The sequence below is a fragment of the Thunnus thynnus genome, chromosome 21 (assembly GCF_963924715.1).
Source record: "Thunnus thynnus chromosome 21, fThuThy2.1, whole genome shotgun sequence".
Lineage (NCBI taxonomy): Eukaryota > Metazoa > Chordata > Actinopteri > Scombriformes > Scombridae > Thunnus > Thunnus thynnus.
This window is the reverse complement of record NC_089537.1, coordinates 213,441-227,500: the sequence shown is the minus strand read 5'-3', so window position 1 is coordinate 227,500 and position 14,060 is coordinate 213,441. Positions and strand designations below refer to the sequence as shown.

Genomic DNA, 14,060 nt, shown 5'->3' with positions numbered 1-14,060 from the left:
TTTAGTTGTTACAGTGGAAACTATTACTGACAGTTTAGTTGTGTTACAGTGGAAACTATTACTGACACAGTTTAGTTGTGCTGCAGTGGAAACTATTACTGACACAGTTTAGTTGTGATGCAGTGGAAACTATTACTGACACAGTTTAGTTGTGTTACAGTGGAAACTATTACTGACACAGTTTAGTTGTTACAGTGGAAACTATTACTGACAGTTTAGTTGTGATGCAGTGGAAACTATTACTGACAGTTTAGTTGTGATGCAGTGGAAACTATTACTGACACAGTTTAGTTGTGATGCAGTGGAAACTATTACTGACACAGTTTAGTTGTGATGCAGTGGAAACTATTACTGACAGTTTAGTTGTGATGCAGTGGAAACTATTACTGACACAGTTTAGTTGTGATGCAGTGGAAACTATTACTGACAGTTTAGTTGTTTTGCAGTGGAAACTATTACTGACACAGTTTAGTTGTGATGCAGTGGAAACTATTACTGACACAGTTTAGTTGTTACAGTGGAAACTATTACTGACACAGTTTAGTTGTTACAGTGGAAACTATTACTGACACAGTTTAGTTGTGCTGCAGTGGAAACTATTACTGACACAGTTTAGTTGTTACAGTGGAAACTATTACTGACAGTTTAGTTGCGATGCAGTGGAAACTATTACTGACACAGTTTAGTTGTGATACAGTGGAAACTATTACTGACAGTTTAGTTGTGATGCAGTGGAAACTATTACTGACAGTTTAGTTGTGATGCAGTGGAAACTATTACTGACAGTTTAGTTGTGATGCAGTGGAAACTATTACTGACACAGTTTAGTTGTGATACAGTGGAAACTATTACTGACACAGTTTAGTTGTGATACAGTGGAAACTATTACTGACAGTTTAGTTGCTGCAGTGGAAACTATTACTGACACAGTTTAGTTGATGCGGTGGACACTATTACTGACACAGTTTAGTTGCTGCAGTGGAAACTATTACTGACACAGTTTAGTTGCTGCAGTGGAAACTATTACTGACACAGATGTGATGCAGTGGAAACTATTACTGACACAGTTTAGTTGTGATGCAGTGGAAACTATTACTGACAGTTTAGTTGTGATGCAGTGGAAACTATTACTGACAGTTTAGTTGCTGCAGTGGACACTATTACTGACACAGTTTAGTTGCTGCAGTGGAAACTATTACTGACACAGTTTAGTTGATGCGGTGGAAACTATTACTGACACAGTTTAGTTGTGATGCAGTGGAAACTATTACTGACACAGTTTAGTTGCTGCAGTGGAAACTATTACTGACACAGATGTGATGCAGTGGAAACTATTACTGACACAGATGTGATGCAGTGGAAACTATTACTGACACAGATGTGATGCAGTGGAAACTATTACTGACACAGTTTAGTTGTTGCAGTGGAAACTATTACCGACAGTTTAGTTGTGATGCAGTGGAAACTATTACTGACAGTTTAGTTGCTGCAGTGGAAACTATTACTGACACAGTTTAGTTGTGATGCAGTGGAAACTATTACTGACAGTTTAGTTGTGATGCAGTGGAAACTATTACTGACAGTTTAGTTGTGATGCAGTGGAAACTATTACTGACACAGTTTAGTTGTGTTGCAGTGGAAACTATTACTGACACAGTTTAGTTGTGATGCAGTGGAAACTATTACTGACACAGTTTAGTTGCTGCAGTGGAAACTATTACTGACAGTTTAGTTGTGATGCAGTGGAAACTATTACTGACAGTTTAGTTGTGATGCAGTGGAAACTATTACTGACAGTTTAGTTGTGTTGCAGTGGAAACTATTACTGACACAGTTTAGTTGTGTTGCAGTGGAAACTATTACTGACACAGATGTGATGCAGTGGAAACTATTACTGACACAGTTTAGTTGTGTTACAGTGGAAACTATTACTGACACAGTTTAGTTGTGTTACAGTGGAAACTATTACTGACACAGTTTAGTTGTGTTACAGTGGAAACTATTACTGACACAGTTTAGTTGTGATACAGTGGAAACTATTACTGACACAGTTTAGTTGTGTTACAGTGGAAACTATTACTGACACAGTTTAGTTGCTGCAGTGGAAACTATTACTGACACAGTTTAGTTGTGATACAGTGGAAACTATTACTGACACAGTTTAGTTGTGATACAGTGGAAACTATTACTGACACAGTTTAGTTGTGTTACAGTGGAAACTATTACTGACACAGTTTAGTTGTGATACAGTGGAAACTATTACTGACACAGTTTAGTTGTGTTACAGTGGAAACTATTACTGACACAGTTTAGTTGCTGCAGTGGAAACTATTACTGACACAGTTTAGTTGTGATACAGTGGAAACTATTACTGACACAGTTTAGTTGTGATACAGTGGAAACTATTACTGACAGTTTAGTTGTGCTGCAGTGGAAACTATTACTGACACAGTTTAGTTGTGTTACAGTGGAAACTATTACTGACACAGTTTAGTTGCTGCAGTGGAAACTATTACTGACACAGTTTAGTTGTGATACAGTGGAAAATATTACTGACACAGTTTAGTTGTGATACAGTGGAAACTATTACTGACACAGTTTAGTTGTGATGCAGTGGAAAATATTACTGACACAGTTTAGTTGTGTTACAGTGGAAAATATTACTGACACAGTTTAGTTGTGTTACAGTGGAAAATATTACTGACACAGTTTAGTTGTGCTGCAGTGGAAACTATTACTGACACAGTTTAGTTGTGATGCAGTGGAAACTATTACTGACACAGTTTAGTTGTGTTACAGTGGAAACTATTACTGACACAGTTTAGTTGTGATGCAGTGGAAACTATTACTGACACAGTTTAGTTGTGTTACAGTGGAAAATATTACTGACACAGTTTAGTTGTGTTACAGTGGAAAATATTACTGACACAGTTTAGTTGTGCTGCAGTGGAAACTATTACTGAAACTAGCTCCACCTCCAGCAGCTACAACAGTAACATGCTGCTCTAACACTGATGCTTCACTATTAATAATCTAATGATGTCATATATAATAATATATCAGTCAGAGGGACCAAACCACTACTTTTACTGCAATACTTTAACTACATCAAGCTCATAATACTTATGTACTTTTACTGCAATACTTTAACTACATCAAGCTCATAATACTTATGTACTTTTACTGCAATACTTTAACTACATCAAGCTCATAATACTTATGTACTTTTACTGCAATACTTTAACTACATCAAGCTCATAATACTTATGTACTTTTACTGCAATACTTTAACTACATCAAGCTCATAATACTTATGTACTTTTACTGCAATACTTTAACTCCATCAAGCTCATAATACTTATGTACTTTTACTGCAATACTTTAACTCCATCAAGCTCATAATACTTATGTACTTTTACTGCAATACTTTAACTATATTTTTCTCTCTCAGAACTGGTTCTCAGATGTGCTGTCTGACTACATCAGAAATCAATGGTTTTTATTGTTGATCTGAACGGCTTCACTCAAAGCCGACCGACACAGAGAGAGGAGGGAGAGATGCTGTATCATTTCACTATGGAGATAATGGAGCATATTTCAATAATAGTGCTGCACTCAGTCAGTGTTATGGGTCTCTCATTTGTCATTCTGACAGCAGTGACACTACAGAGTAACCAGGCAAACTTGGATAAGCTGGCTAGCATACATCCGTGAGCAGCTACAGCTAAGTGGCACACTGCCAAAACATTCTGGTTGGAAGTTATTGTTCTGCACGTCGGAGTGAGTGGATTATTCAACTATGTTGACAGTAATTCTTTGGGTAATGAAGCATACCGAACCGAACATCCTGTACCGAATGGTAAAAGACAAATACACAGCTTAGAAGTATGCTATGGTCCACAGTGTCTAAAGCTGCACTCAAGTCAAGAAGCAGTGACAATGATGTTAAGTCAGAGTCAAAAGTTTAGATTTAGTAGATCATTGACTACTCTGGTCAAGGCAGTTTCAGTAGAATGACAGGACCGAAAGCCAGATTGAAATTTATCAAAAAGATTGTTGTTGGATAAGTAGGCATTAAGTTGATCAGTGACTACTCTCTCAACTAATTTCAACATAAAAGGAAGATTGGAAATTTGTCTATAATTGTTCAGAATTGGTGGATCAGTGTTACGTTTTTTTAAGCAGGGGTTTAATAATGGCAGTTTTAAAAAGTGAGGGCACCAAGCCCATGGAAACAACTTGTTTATAATTTCAAGAATAGGACTTCTTAAAACAGGAAACAGTACCTTAAAAGAGACGGTATAGGGTCTAATATGTTGGTTGGCCTGCATCCATCAAAGTACTGGAGAGTTCACAGCCATCAGTCTGAGAGGACTGTGGACCAGTGACCTGATCTCTGATTGAGTCAATCCTATTTGTGAAGAATTTCGTCAGCCTTGAATGAAAAGCTATTGTCAGGGATAGAAACCGTGGATTATTTTTATTCATTTTAATCAGGTGATAGAAATATTCTGGGCAAGGCAATAACTCTAATTACTAATTACTAATAACTAATTACACGCCACCCGCTCTCAAGCTTTCTACACATCTGTTTGAGTGCAGGAGTGTCATCAAACCATGGCACTGATTTAATCCCAGTATGTTTTCTGGTTGTAAGAGGAGCAACAGAGTCAAGTGTTTTGAGAAAGGTGCTATTCAGATTGTCTGTGAGATTATTAAGGGAAACAGAAGGTCACTGTGTGCAAACTGGGAGGGGCCATGCTGAGTTAGATATGATGGGGATGTGGAGGCAGGAGGTGGTAGGATGTACAGTTAACCAGAGATGCAGTTACCTGAGTAGAACCACAGTGGAGTATCAGGGGGCAAAACAGGTGGAGGTATTATTTAGCATGAAGTGAGAACCTACTTTGCTGGGATGGACACCATCACCATTTCTTAAAAATAAGATTTTAAATTCTACAAAACGTGACAGGAGTGTTTGAGCATGATCCTGATCAGATGTTTCACTCCGGAAGGTTTTATTCACTGGAAACACAAAGATCCTCTGTGAGAGAAAATGCTCCTTTCTGTCTACTCAACCAAAGACGCTCTGTGAGGGAAGACGCTCCACTCTGTAACATCTCTGCTGTGTTCTAATCTTTGTTTAAACCGTTGTTAGTTTGAACTCTGAGCTGCAGTGACTTATAAATATTAATAAAGGAGGTAAAACTCAAAGGAAATCCTCCTCATGCCTCTGAGCAGCAGTGGACGATGCAGATTCTGGGATGTTGCTGTTGCTAGGAGACAGAGGCAGTGCAGCACTGCGGCATCTGAATAATTTGTTCAGTCATCAGTTTGTCCCTGCTGACACTCTGTATGTGCAGGTATAAACATTATCACGTCTGTGTCCAGGTAACTCACCTGCTTAAAGACAGCCAATGAACTACTGGCAGACAGATCACAAACTTTATTGATCTCATCAAATACTGACAGAAACAGCAAAGAAAGACTGAATATAAATATCATGAGTTGTTACCACGGCAACCTGAGGGAACTTGTAGAAACTGAGCGTGTGCAGCCCCGCCCACTGTGACATCACATGGGGGAGGGGCTTCCTGACAGGATACACAGAAATACAAATCTATATATTTATATATAAAGCGTAAAATAGAAATCTATAGACAACTGCAGATAAATATAAACTCTGACATCACACCAATCACAGCAGACCAGGTGTGACAAGACGGTAACAGGAAGTGACTTTCAAAAATCCTGAGAGGAGCAGAGACAGTTCAGCAGGAAGTGATGTCAGCGGGGGGCCGAGCTACGGTGTGATGTCATCAACTGTTTACTGTGTTTATTTAGGAGCCCTTACTTTCATTAAAAAAACAGCTGAAACAAGCTACACGCTAACATCAGCATGCTAACATGCTACAGTTTACCATGTTCACCATCCTAGCTAATGTTAGCATGCTAACATTTGCTAATTAGTATTAAACACAAAGTACAGCTGATGATTTGTACGTATTATTAGACTTTTATCGCAGTTGTAAGATCTTTTCAGGTAATTGTGAAACTTTCTTGTAATCGTGAAACTTTTTTTTGCAAACAAACTTTTTGTACTCATGAACCTTTTCCTGTATCATGAGACTTTATCACAGTTGAGATCTTTTCAAATAATTGTGAAACTTTCTTGTAATCATAAAAGCTTTTTTGTAATCACGGAAGTTTTTTTTCGTAATCAAGAGGCTTTTTATCGCAGTTATGGGATCTTTTCATTATAATTTCTGTTAACAGGAGTCTTTTAGACTTCTAGGCTTTTCGTTGTCATTATAAAATCTTGTGACTACTTTTTACGCCAAACATGAGATTTTTTCTCACAATTGTAACATTCTTTTTACAATTTTGAGATTTATTTCAGGACCTTCCTCACAGTCATAAGAAATGTTTCCATACTTCTGAGAACTTTTATTAGTTATAAAATGACGAGATCTTTTTGTGTAATTATAAGATGCAGGAGTCGGAAGTTAGTTTTTCTTTGGTGAACACAATGTTTCATTTCATATTTTAAACTGACTTGCAGAAAAAATAGATTTGAGGAAAGATTTGAAGGAAACACCTGAGATTACTGTTGTGACATCACAAATCTAAGTTTGACTGATGAGTGGATGGAAAATTCAATCCCTCCCACATATATGAGGGGGAGGGGCTTATAATCAGGTGGTTCTGGATTAGCCAAATCCTGAGTGCAGGTGTCAGATGTGGATGTCCTCAGCCTGTGATTGGCTCCTGTCCTGAATGTGTGATTGGCTCCTGTCATCGGCGTGTGATTGGCTCCTGTCCTGAGCGTGTGATTGGCTCCTGTCATCGGCGTGTGACTGGCTCCTGTCCTGAGCGTGTGATTGGCTCCTGTCATCAGCGTGTGATTGGCTCCCATCCCCGGCATGTGATTGGCTCCTGTCTTGAACATGTGATTGGCTCCCATCCGCTGTGTGTGATAGGCTCCTGTCTTCGGTGTGTTTGAACATCAGGATGGAGTTGTAAATCTTGAGGGCAGGGCCAAGTTTGATTGACATGATCCTGACGATGTCCCGTTGGGTGAGCAGGAGGAAGGCCCTCCCATCGATTTGCTAGACAGACAGAGGCAGGAGCCAATCAGATCACAGCTGTGTCAAATCTGATATAATTAAATCTACAGCAGCTGATTGATCTACTCACCTCATCTTTGAACTGTTTGGCCTGTTCCTCACAGCCAGGAAGAGACTCGACGAACTCTGATACCTTCAGAGAGACAGACAGATCAAAGAGAAAGACAAACAGACAGACAGGTATGTTTTAGTCAACCTCCAGTATACTGATGTTGCAACACTGTCACCATAGCAACCATAGAGAGAGACAGCTGCAGAAACCGACTGACTCACTCTGACCTGTCATACTGACCTGCTGGACGCTCCAGTGCTGGACGGTGTCAGCGTGAACTCCGGCGACCCCTGGCAGCAGTTTGCGGTGTTGCTCCAGGCAGAGCGACAGGTCACGGCCCGGCTGCGCTGACATGGCCGACAGGAAGACAGACTGGTGGAGGACAGCCTGCAGGCTGGACTCTGTAGCAGCAGGAGAAACAGACAGGTGAGAGACAGGGGAACACCTTCAGACAAGTCCAAGTCCAAGCAGGTGAGTCAGGACAAGACGCCTCAGTGAACACCTGACAACACCTCAATGAACACCTGACAACACCTGACAACACCTCAATGAACACCTGACAACAACTGACAACACCTCAATGAACACCTGACAACACCTGACAACACCTCAATGAACACCTGACAACACCTCAATGAACACCTGACAACACCTGACAACACCTCAATGAACACCTGACAACACCTCAATGAACACCTGACAACACCTCAATGAACACCTGACAACACCTCAATGAACACCTGACAACACCTGATAACACCTCAATGAACACCTGACAACACCTCAATGAACACCTGACAACACCTCAATGAACACCTGACAACACCTCAGTGAACACCTGACAACACCTCAATGAACACCTGACAACACCTCAATGAACACCTGACAACACCTCAGTGAACACCTGACAACACCTCAATGAACACCTGACAACACCTCAATGAACACCTGACAACACCTCAATGAACACCTGACAACACCTGATAACACCTCAATGAACACCTGACAACACCTCAATGAACACCTGACAACACCTGACAACACCTGACAACACCTCAATGAACACCTGACAACACCTCAGTGAACACCTGACAACACCTCAATGAACACCTGACAACACCTCAATGAACACCTTACAACACCTCAGTGAACACCTGACAACACCTCAATGAACACCTGACAACACCTCAGTGAACACCTGACAACACCTCAGTGAACACCTGACAACACCTCAATGAACACCTGACAACACCTCAATGAACACCTGACAACACCTCAGTGAACACCTGACAACACTTCAATGAACACCTGACAACACCTGACAACACCTCAATGAACACCTGACACCTCAATGAACACCTGACAACACCTGACAACACCTCAATGAACACCTGACAACACCTCAATGAACACCTGACAACACCTGACAACACCTCAATGAACACCTGACAACACCTGACAACACCTCAATGAACACCTGACAACACCTGACAACACCTCAATGAACACCTGACAACACCTCAGTGAACACCTGACAACACCTCAATGAACACCTGACAACACCTCAATGAACACCTGACAACACCTGACAACACCTCAATGAACACCTGACAACACCTCAGTGAACACCTGACAACACCTCAATGAACACCTGACAACACCTCAATGAACACCTGACAACACCTCAGTGAACACCTGACAACACCTCAATGAACACCTGACAACACCTCAGTGAACACCTGACAACACCTCAATGAACACCAGACAACACCTCAATGAACACCTGACAACACCTCAATGAACACCTGACAACACCTCAATGAACACCAGACAACACCTCAATGAACACCTGACAACACCTGAAAACACCTCAATGAACACCTGACAACACCTCAGTGAACACCTGACAACACCTCAATGAACACCAGACAACACCTCAATGAACACCTGACAACACCAGACAACACCTCAATGAACACCTGACAACACCTGACAACACCTCAGTGAACACCTGACAACACCTCAATGAACACCAGACAACACCTCAATGAACACCAGACAACACCTCAATGAACACCTGACAACACCTGAAAACACCTCAATGAACACCTGACAACACCTCAGTGAACACCTGACAACACCTCAATGAACACCAGACAACACCTCAATGAACACCTGACAACACCTGACAACACCTCAATGAACACCTGACAACACCTCAGTGAACACCTGACAACACCTCAGTGAACACCAGACAACACCTCAATGAACACCTGACAACACCTCAATGAACACCTGACAACACCTCAGTGAACACCTGACAACACCTCAGTGAACACCAGACAACACCTCAATGAACACCAGACAACACCTCAATGAACACCAGACAACACCTCAGTGAACACCAGACAACACCTCAATGAACACCAGACAACACCTCAATGAACACCAGACAACACCTCAATGAACACCTGACAACACCTCAGTGAACACCAGACAACACCTCAATGAACACCTGACAACACCTCAATGAACACCTGACAACACCTCAGTGAACACCTGACAACACCTCAGTGAACACCAGACAACACCTCAATGAACACCAGACAACACCTCAATGAACACCAGACAACACCTCAGTGAACACCAGACAACACCTCAATGAACACCAGACAACACCTCAATGAACACCAGACAACACCTCAATGAACACCTGACAACACCTCAGTGAACACCTGACAACACCTCAATGAACACAGGTGGACAGTTTTCTGTTTGATAATCATTTAATTGCTAGAGTAATTTTTCAAGAACAAATACAAGATGTTGTTTATTTACAGCTTCTCAGATTTTTCTGCTTTCCTGAAGCAGGGCCAACAGAGTATCCGTCTCAAAGACAGGCATCATGTGACCACCGTCTCCTGATCAGTCACCTGATCAATGATCAGTGAGAAGAGCTGAGAGCTGCAGTGAACAGATCCAGTCCATAACCAACACTTCAGTCACCATGGTGAGCTGTTTCCATGGAAACAGTCACTTCATCTGCCTACTGTTTCCATGGCAACACATTGAGGAGGAGAGAGGGAGGATGCTGTGTGTGTTTGTGTCAGTTAACTGAAGCATCAATTCTGTTGCTATAGTTACCTGCAGTTTAATACACCTGTTTACTGATCCAGACTTGATAATTAAACTGATGTTTTAGTTGATTGATGAAGAGATGAATTGTTCAGTAAAATCAGCCTGCTGTGGTGTCTGTGGTTGCCATGGTTACACAGCAGGACACGGTTGACCATCATCAGCTGAGACGGCAACAGCAAACAACTGTGTGCATTCAAAACATGTCAACACGTCTGGAAGTTTGCTCAAAAGCTCCAGAACATATAGTAAGTGAACCTTAAACCATGTTGTTGTGTGTCTGTCTGCACATTTCCTGTCTCTTTGCACTTTCTGCCTGAGTAAACACCCCCATACTCCTTAGCAACCACATAGCAACACCATAGTGAACACCCCAAAGCCCTTAGCAACCACAGCTCACAGTTTCATCTGTAAAAACTGACACAGTATATAACAAACACCATCTTATGACTCTGGTTTCTATGGAAACACACCGTACCTGGGCCAAGGGCTCGGAGGTTAAGCCCCTCCTCTTCCTGTTTCACACGGAGGAATTTGGTTGGCTGGGACAGTCTGCGGGGCGGAGCCAGAGGAGAGGAGGAAGTCAGTCATTCAAAAGTCAGTCAAAATTTTACTCAATTAAAAGTATTAGCATCAAAATATATCTTAAGTACCAAAAGTAAAAGTACAGAATATTGAATATTATTTATTGCATTATAATTATTGATGCATTCATGTGTTCATCAGTTTAAAGTGACAGCTGGTGAAGGTGTGAGTGTGAGTCTGTGTTATATAATCCAGGTTTATATAACACCCAGAGATAATCTACTCACAACAAACACCCACACACACTTTACATGACACTCAATCTATAAATATATCAGCTGAGCAGGACAGATGAAGATTGGATCAATTGATTTTTGAAGAAGATCAGGTTTAATGGCTGAGAGCTTGAACCTCCAGGAATCAAACACAGTTTGACCCCTGATTGCAGCCAATCAGAGCTCCTTCTTCACCTGCACACATTACTCAGCAGATATTCAAACATAAACAGGAAGTGGAAGATTTTCTGTCTGTCAGTCTCACCTGTCCGTCAGTCTTCTTCTCTTCCCCAGAGGCAGCAGCAGAGTCTCACCTCTGGACTCCGTCTTCACCTGAACGCCTCTCCTGTCCGACACAGAGAGAGAGAGTGACGGTACATAAACAGGCAAAGAGGGAGACGCATACAGAACTGCAGCTTACCTGTCTGACTGGTTGCCATGGTGATGCAAGGTGACGGGTACAAGGGTGATGACTCTCTCTCCTCCCAGCCTATCAGGAAGCACCACCTCTTTACGCATGTTAATGTCCGAGTATGGACAGCCAAAGGCACTGAGAGACAGAGGAGAAGAAACATGACTCAGCAGGTAGAAACATGACTCAGCAGGTAGAAACATGACTCAGCAGGTAGAAACATGACTCAGCAAACAGAACATGACTCAGCAAACAGAACATGACTCAGCAAACAGAACATGACTCGGCAGGTAGAAACATGACTCAGCAAACAGAACATGACTCAGCAGGTAGAAACATGACTCAGCAGGTAGAAACATGACTCAGCAGGTACAGACATGACTCAGCAGGTAAAAACATGACTCAGCAGGTACAGACATGACTCAGCAGGTAGAAACATGACTCAGCAAACAGAACATGACTCAGCAAACAGAACATGACTCAGCAGGGAGAAACATGACTCAGCAAACAGAACATGACTCAGCAGGTAGAAACATGACTCGGCAGGTAGAAACATGACTCAGCAGGTACAGACATGACTCAGCAGGTAGAAACATGACTCAGCAGGTAGAAACATGACTCAGCAAACAGAACATGACTCAGCAGGTAGAAACATGACTCGGCAGGTAGAAACATGACTCAGCAGGTAGAAACATGACTCGGCAGGTAGAAACATGACTCGGCAGGTGTGTACCTGTGGTGTCCAGTGTATTTGGCTCCCTTGATGTGTCCGACTCCTCTGCAGCCGGCGGTGGGACAAACACCCTGAGAGGGGGAGGAGAGGGGGGGGGAATCTGTCTCACACATAGAGGTCAGAGGTCAGAGGTCATATTCAGAGTTAAATAAAGACTTAACATCACAACGAATGATTGTGATACTTTATGACGTGTCTCTCTCTGACCTGTCTCTCTCTGCGACCTGTCTGTCTGACCTGGGGGGGGTTCCAGCGGGTGTCCTGTACGCTGACACCAACCGACAGGATGAAGGTCACAGAGGTCGGCGTCACACCAGACATCAAACTGCTGCGACCAGCCGTCATAATGCACCTGCACACGTGCACACACACACAAATATGCATCTTTTTGTAATTCTGCTTCTGTTTTCGAGCGGAGGTGCGATCACTTTGCCTGAACCTGACCAGACATGTTTACTGTTGTGACAACGCTGTGGTTAAGGACAACATAAACAACAACAAAGAAAGACGACAGAGGTCAGCTGATTGACATAAATAATAGCAGTGCGTCACTGATGATATAAAAACGTGTAAACTTCATCGTTATCTGTGAAACATCATGTTTATTTACTTTACATTGAGCTAAAATTAATACTGAATCATGTTAAATGTTGGCAGAATGAGTTCGTGTCTGTTTATGAGAAATCATCACTGATCTTTTATAAGCGGTAAATGTTCAGCGGTAAACTCGTCTCCGTTTATCTGATGATATCTAAACATGTTTACTGTTATATACGTTTTCAATGCAGGACTTCAATAAAATTATTTCACAACATGACATTATTAATGCCACAAAAATAATTAAAACACTTTTTCCAGGTGACTGTAGGCCAAACTACACCGAGCTCTGGTGAACAGCCGCACCGTGTGTGAAACACTAGACGGCTTCCTGGTGACCATCAGACATCGCAGCATTTCAACATGTTTGTTTTTACAGAAATTTAAGTTTATTTATTTATTTAACACATAAAAAAACATTAGATATACTTACAACACACTGCACCAGATTGTGGGTGAAGACTAATGCTGCTGTTATCAGAAGGGTTTTAAATGTTTTAATGCAGTAACTATGAAGTTAATGGTTGACGTGTAAATGAGCCCGACACTGCATGTTTCCTGTGTGAAGTTCACATTCTCAGATGTATTTGTTACACTGCCTTTATGTTATTTACCATGAATGTTTAAGTGCTTTATTGGGAAAAGAGATTAGAGTCATGTGACAGGAAGTTACACTGGCGTCTGTGTTTGGAGCTCTGTTGAATGGATCAGTGATAAATAACGCAGGGAGGAAGAGTACAAGCAGAAACAGCCACAGTGATGATGATGTTTGATGAAGAGCTGCAGACGACCAGCACACCTCCAACAGGTAAACTACTGTGTGATGGCGTCGCGGCTCGGCGAGGAGCAGACGACACGTCACCAGTCGATGTCGATCCGTTCAGAGTAGAGCTGCTGCTGCTCTCTGCTACATTTCACCTCTTTATTTGACATGTCGACCACTTCTAACAGAAACATCCAACACTGTGACATCATATATATAAATCTATATATATATATATATATATGTCTGAAAATAAGGAAAAGCGTAATAGGTCCCTTTAAGCTGATTTTGATTTATGAGCATTTATGTGAAATTGAACTTAAAGACAAGTTTAAAATGTATAATTTCAAAACAGTATAGAATATCAAACATCCGAAAAACTACTTTTTTTCCGGCTTGGTCCAGATATGCTGTGCACCACATCTGGTGATGATTGCTCAA

General features: G+C 41.6%; 1 protein-coding gene across 1 annotated transcript in view; it reads right to left on the bottom strand.

Annotated features, from left to right (window-relative positions):
* Window positions 1–5,431: 5,431 nt before the first annotated feature.
* Window positions 5,432–14,060, bottom strand: part of LOC137173079 (lethal(3)malignant brain tumor-like protein 4) — a 28,407-nt gene continuing 19,778 nt past the window's right edge. The window contains exons 12-19 of the mRNA XM_067577778.1: window positions 12,467–12,611; window positions 12,260–12,359; window positions 11,536–11,664; window positions 11,380–11,460; window positions 10,793–10,866; window positions 7,420–7,580; window positions 7,198–7,260; window positions 5,432–7,109 (exon numbers count right to left, since the gene is read on the bottom strand). Of these exons, the coding sequence (XP_067433879.1) occupies window positions 6,735–7,109; window positions 7,198–7,260; window positions 7,420–7,580; window positions 10,793–10,866; window positions 11,380–11,460; window positions 11,536–11,664; window positions 12,260–12,359; window positions 12,467–12,611 (1,128 nt within the window). The 3' untranslated portion in view covers window positions 5,432–6,734. The remainder of the gene's footprint in view (window positions 7,110–7,197; window positions 7,261–7,419; window positions 7,581–10,792; window positions 10,867–11,379; window positions 11,461–11,535; window positions 11,665–12,259; window positions 12,360–12,466; window positions 12,612–14,060) is intronic.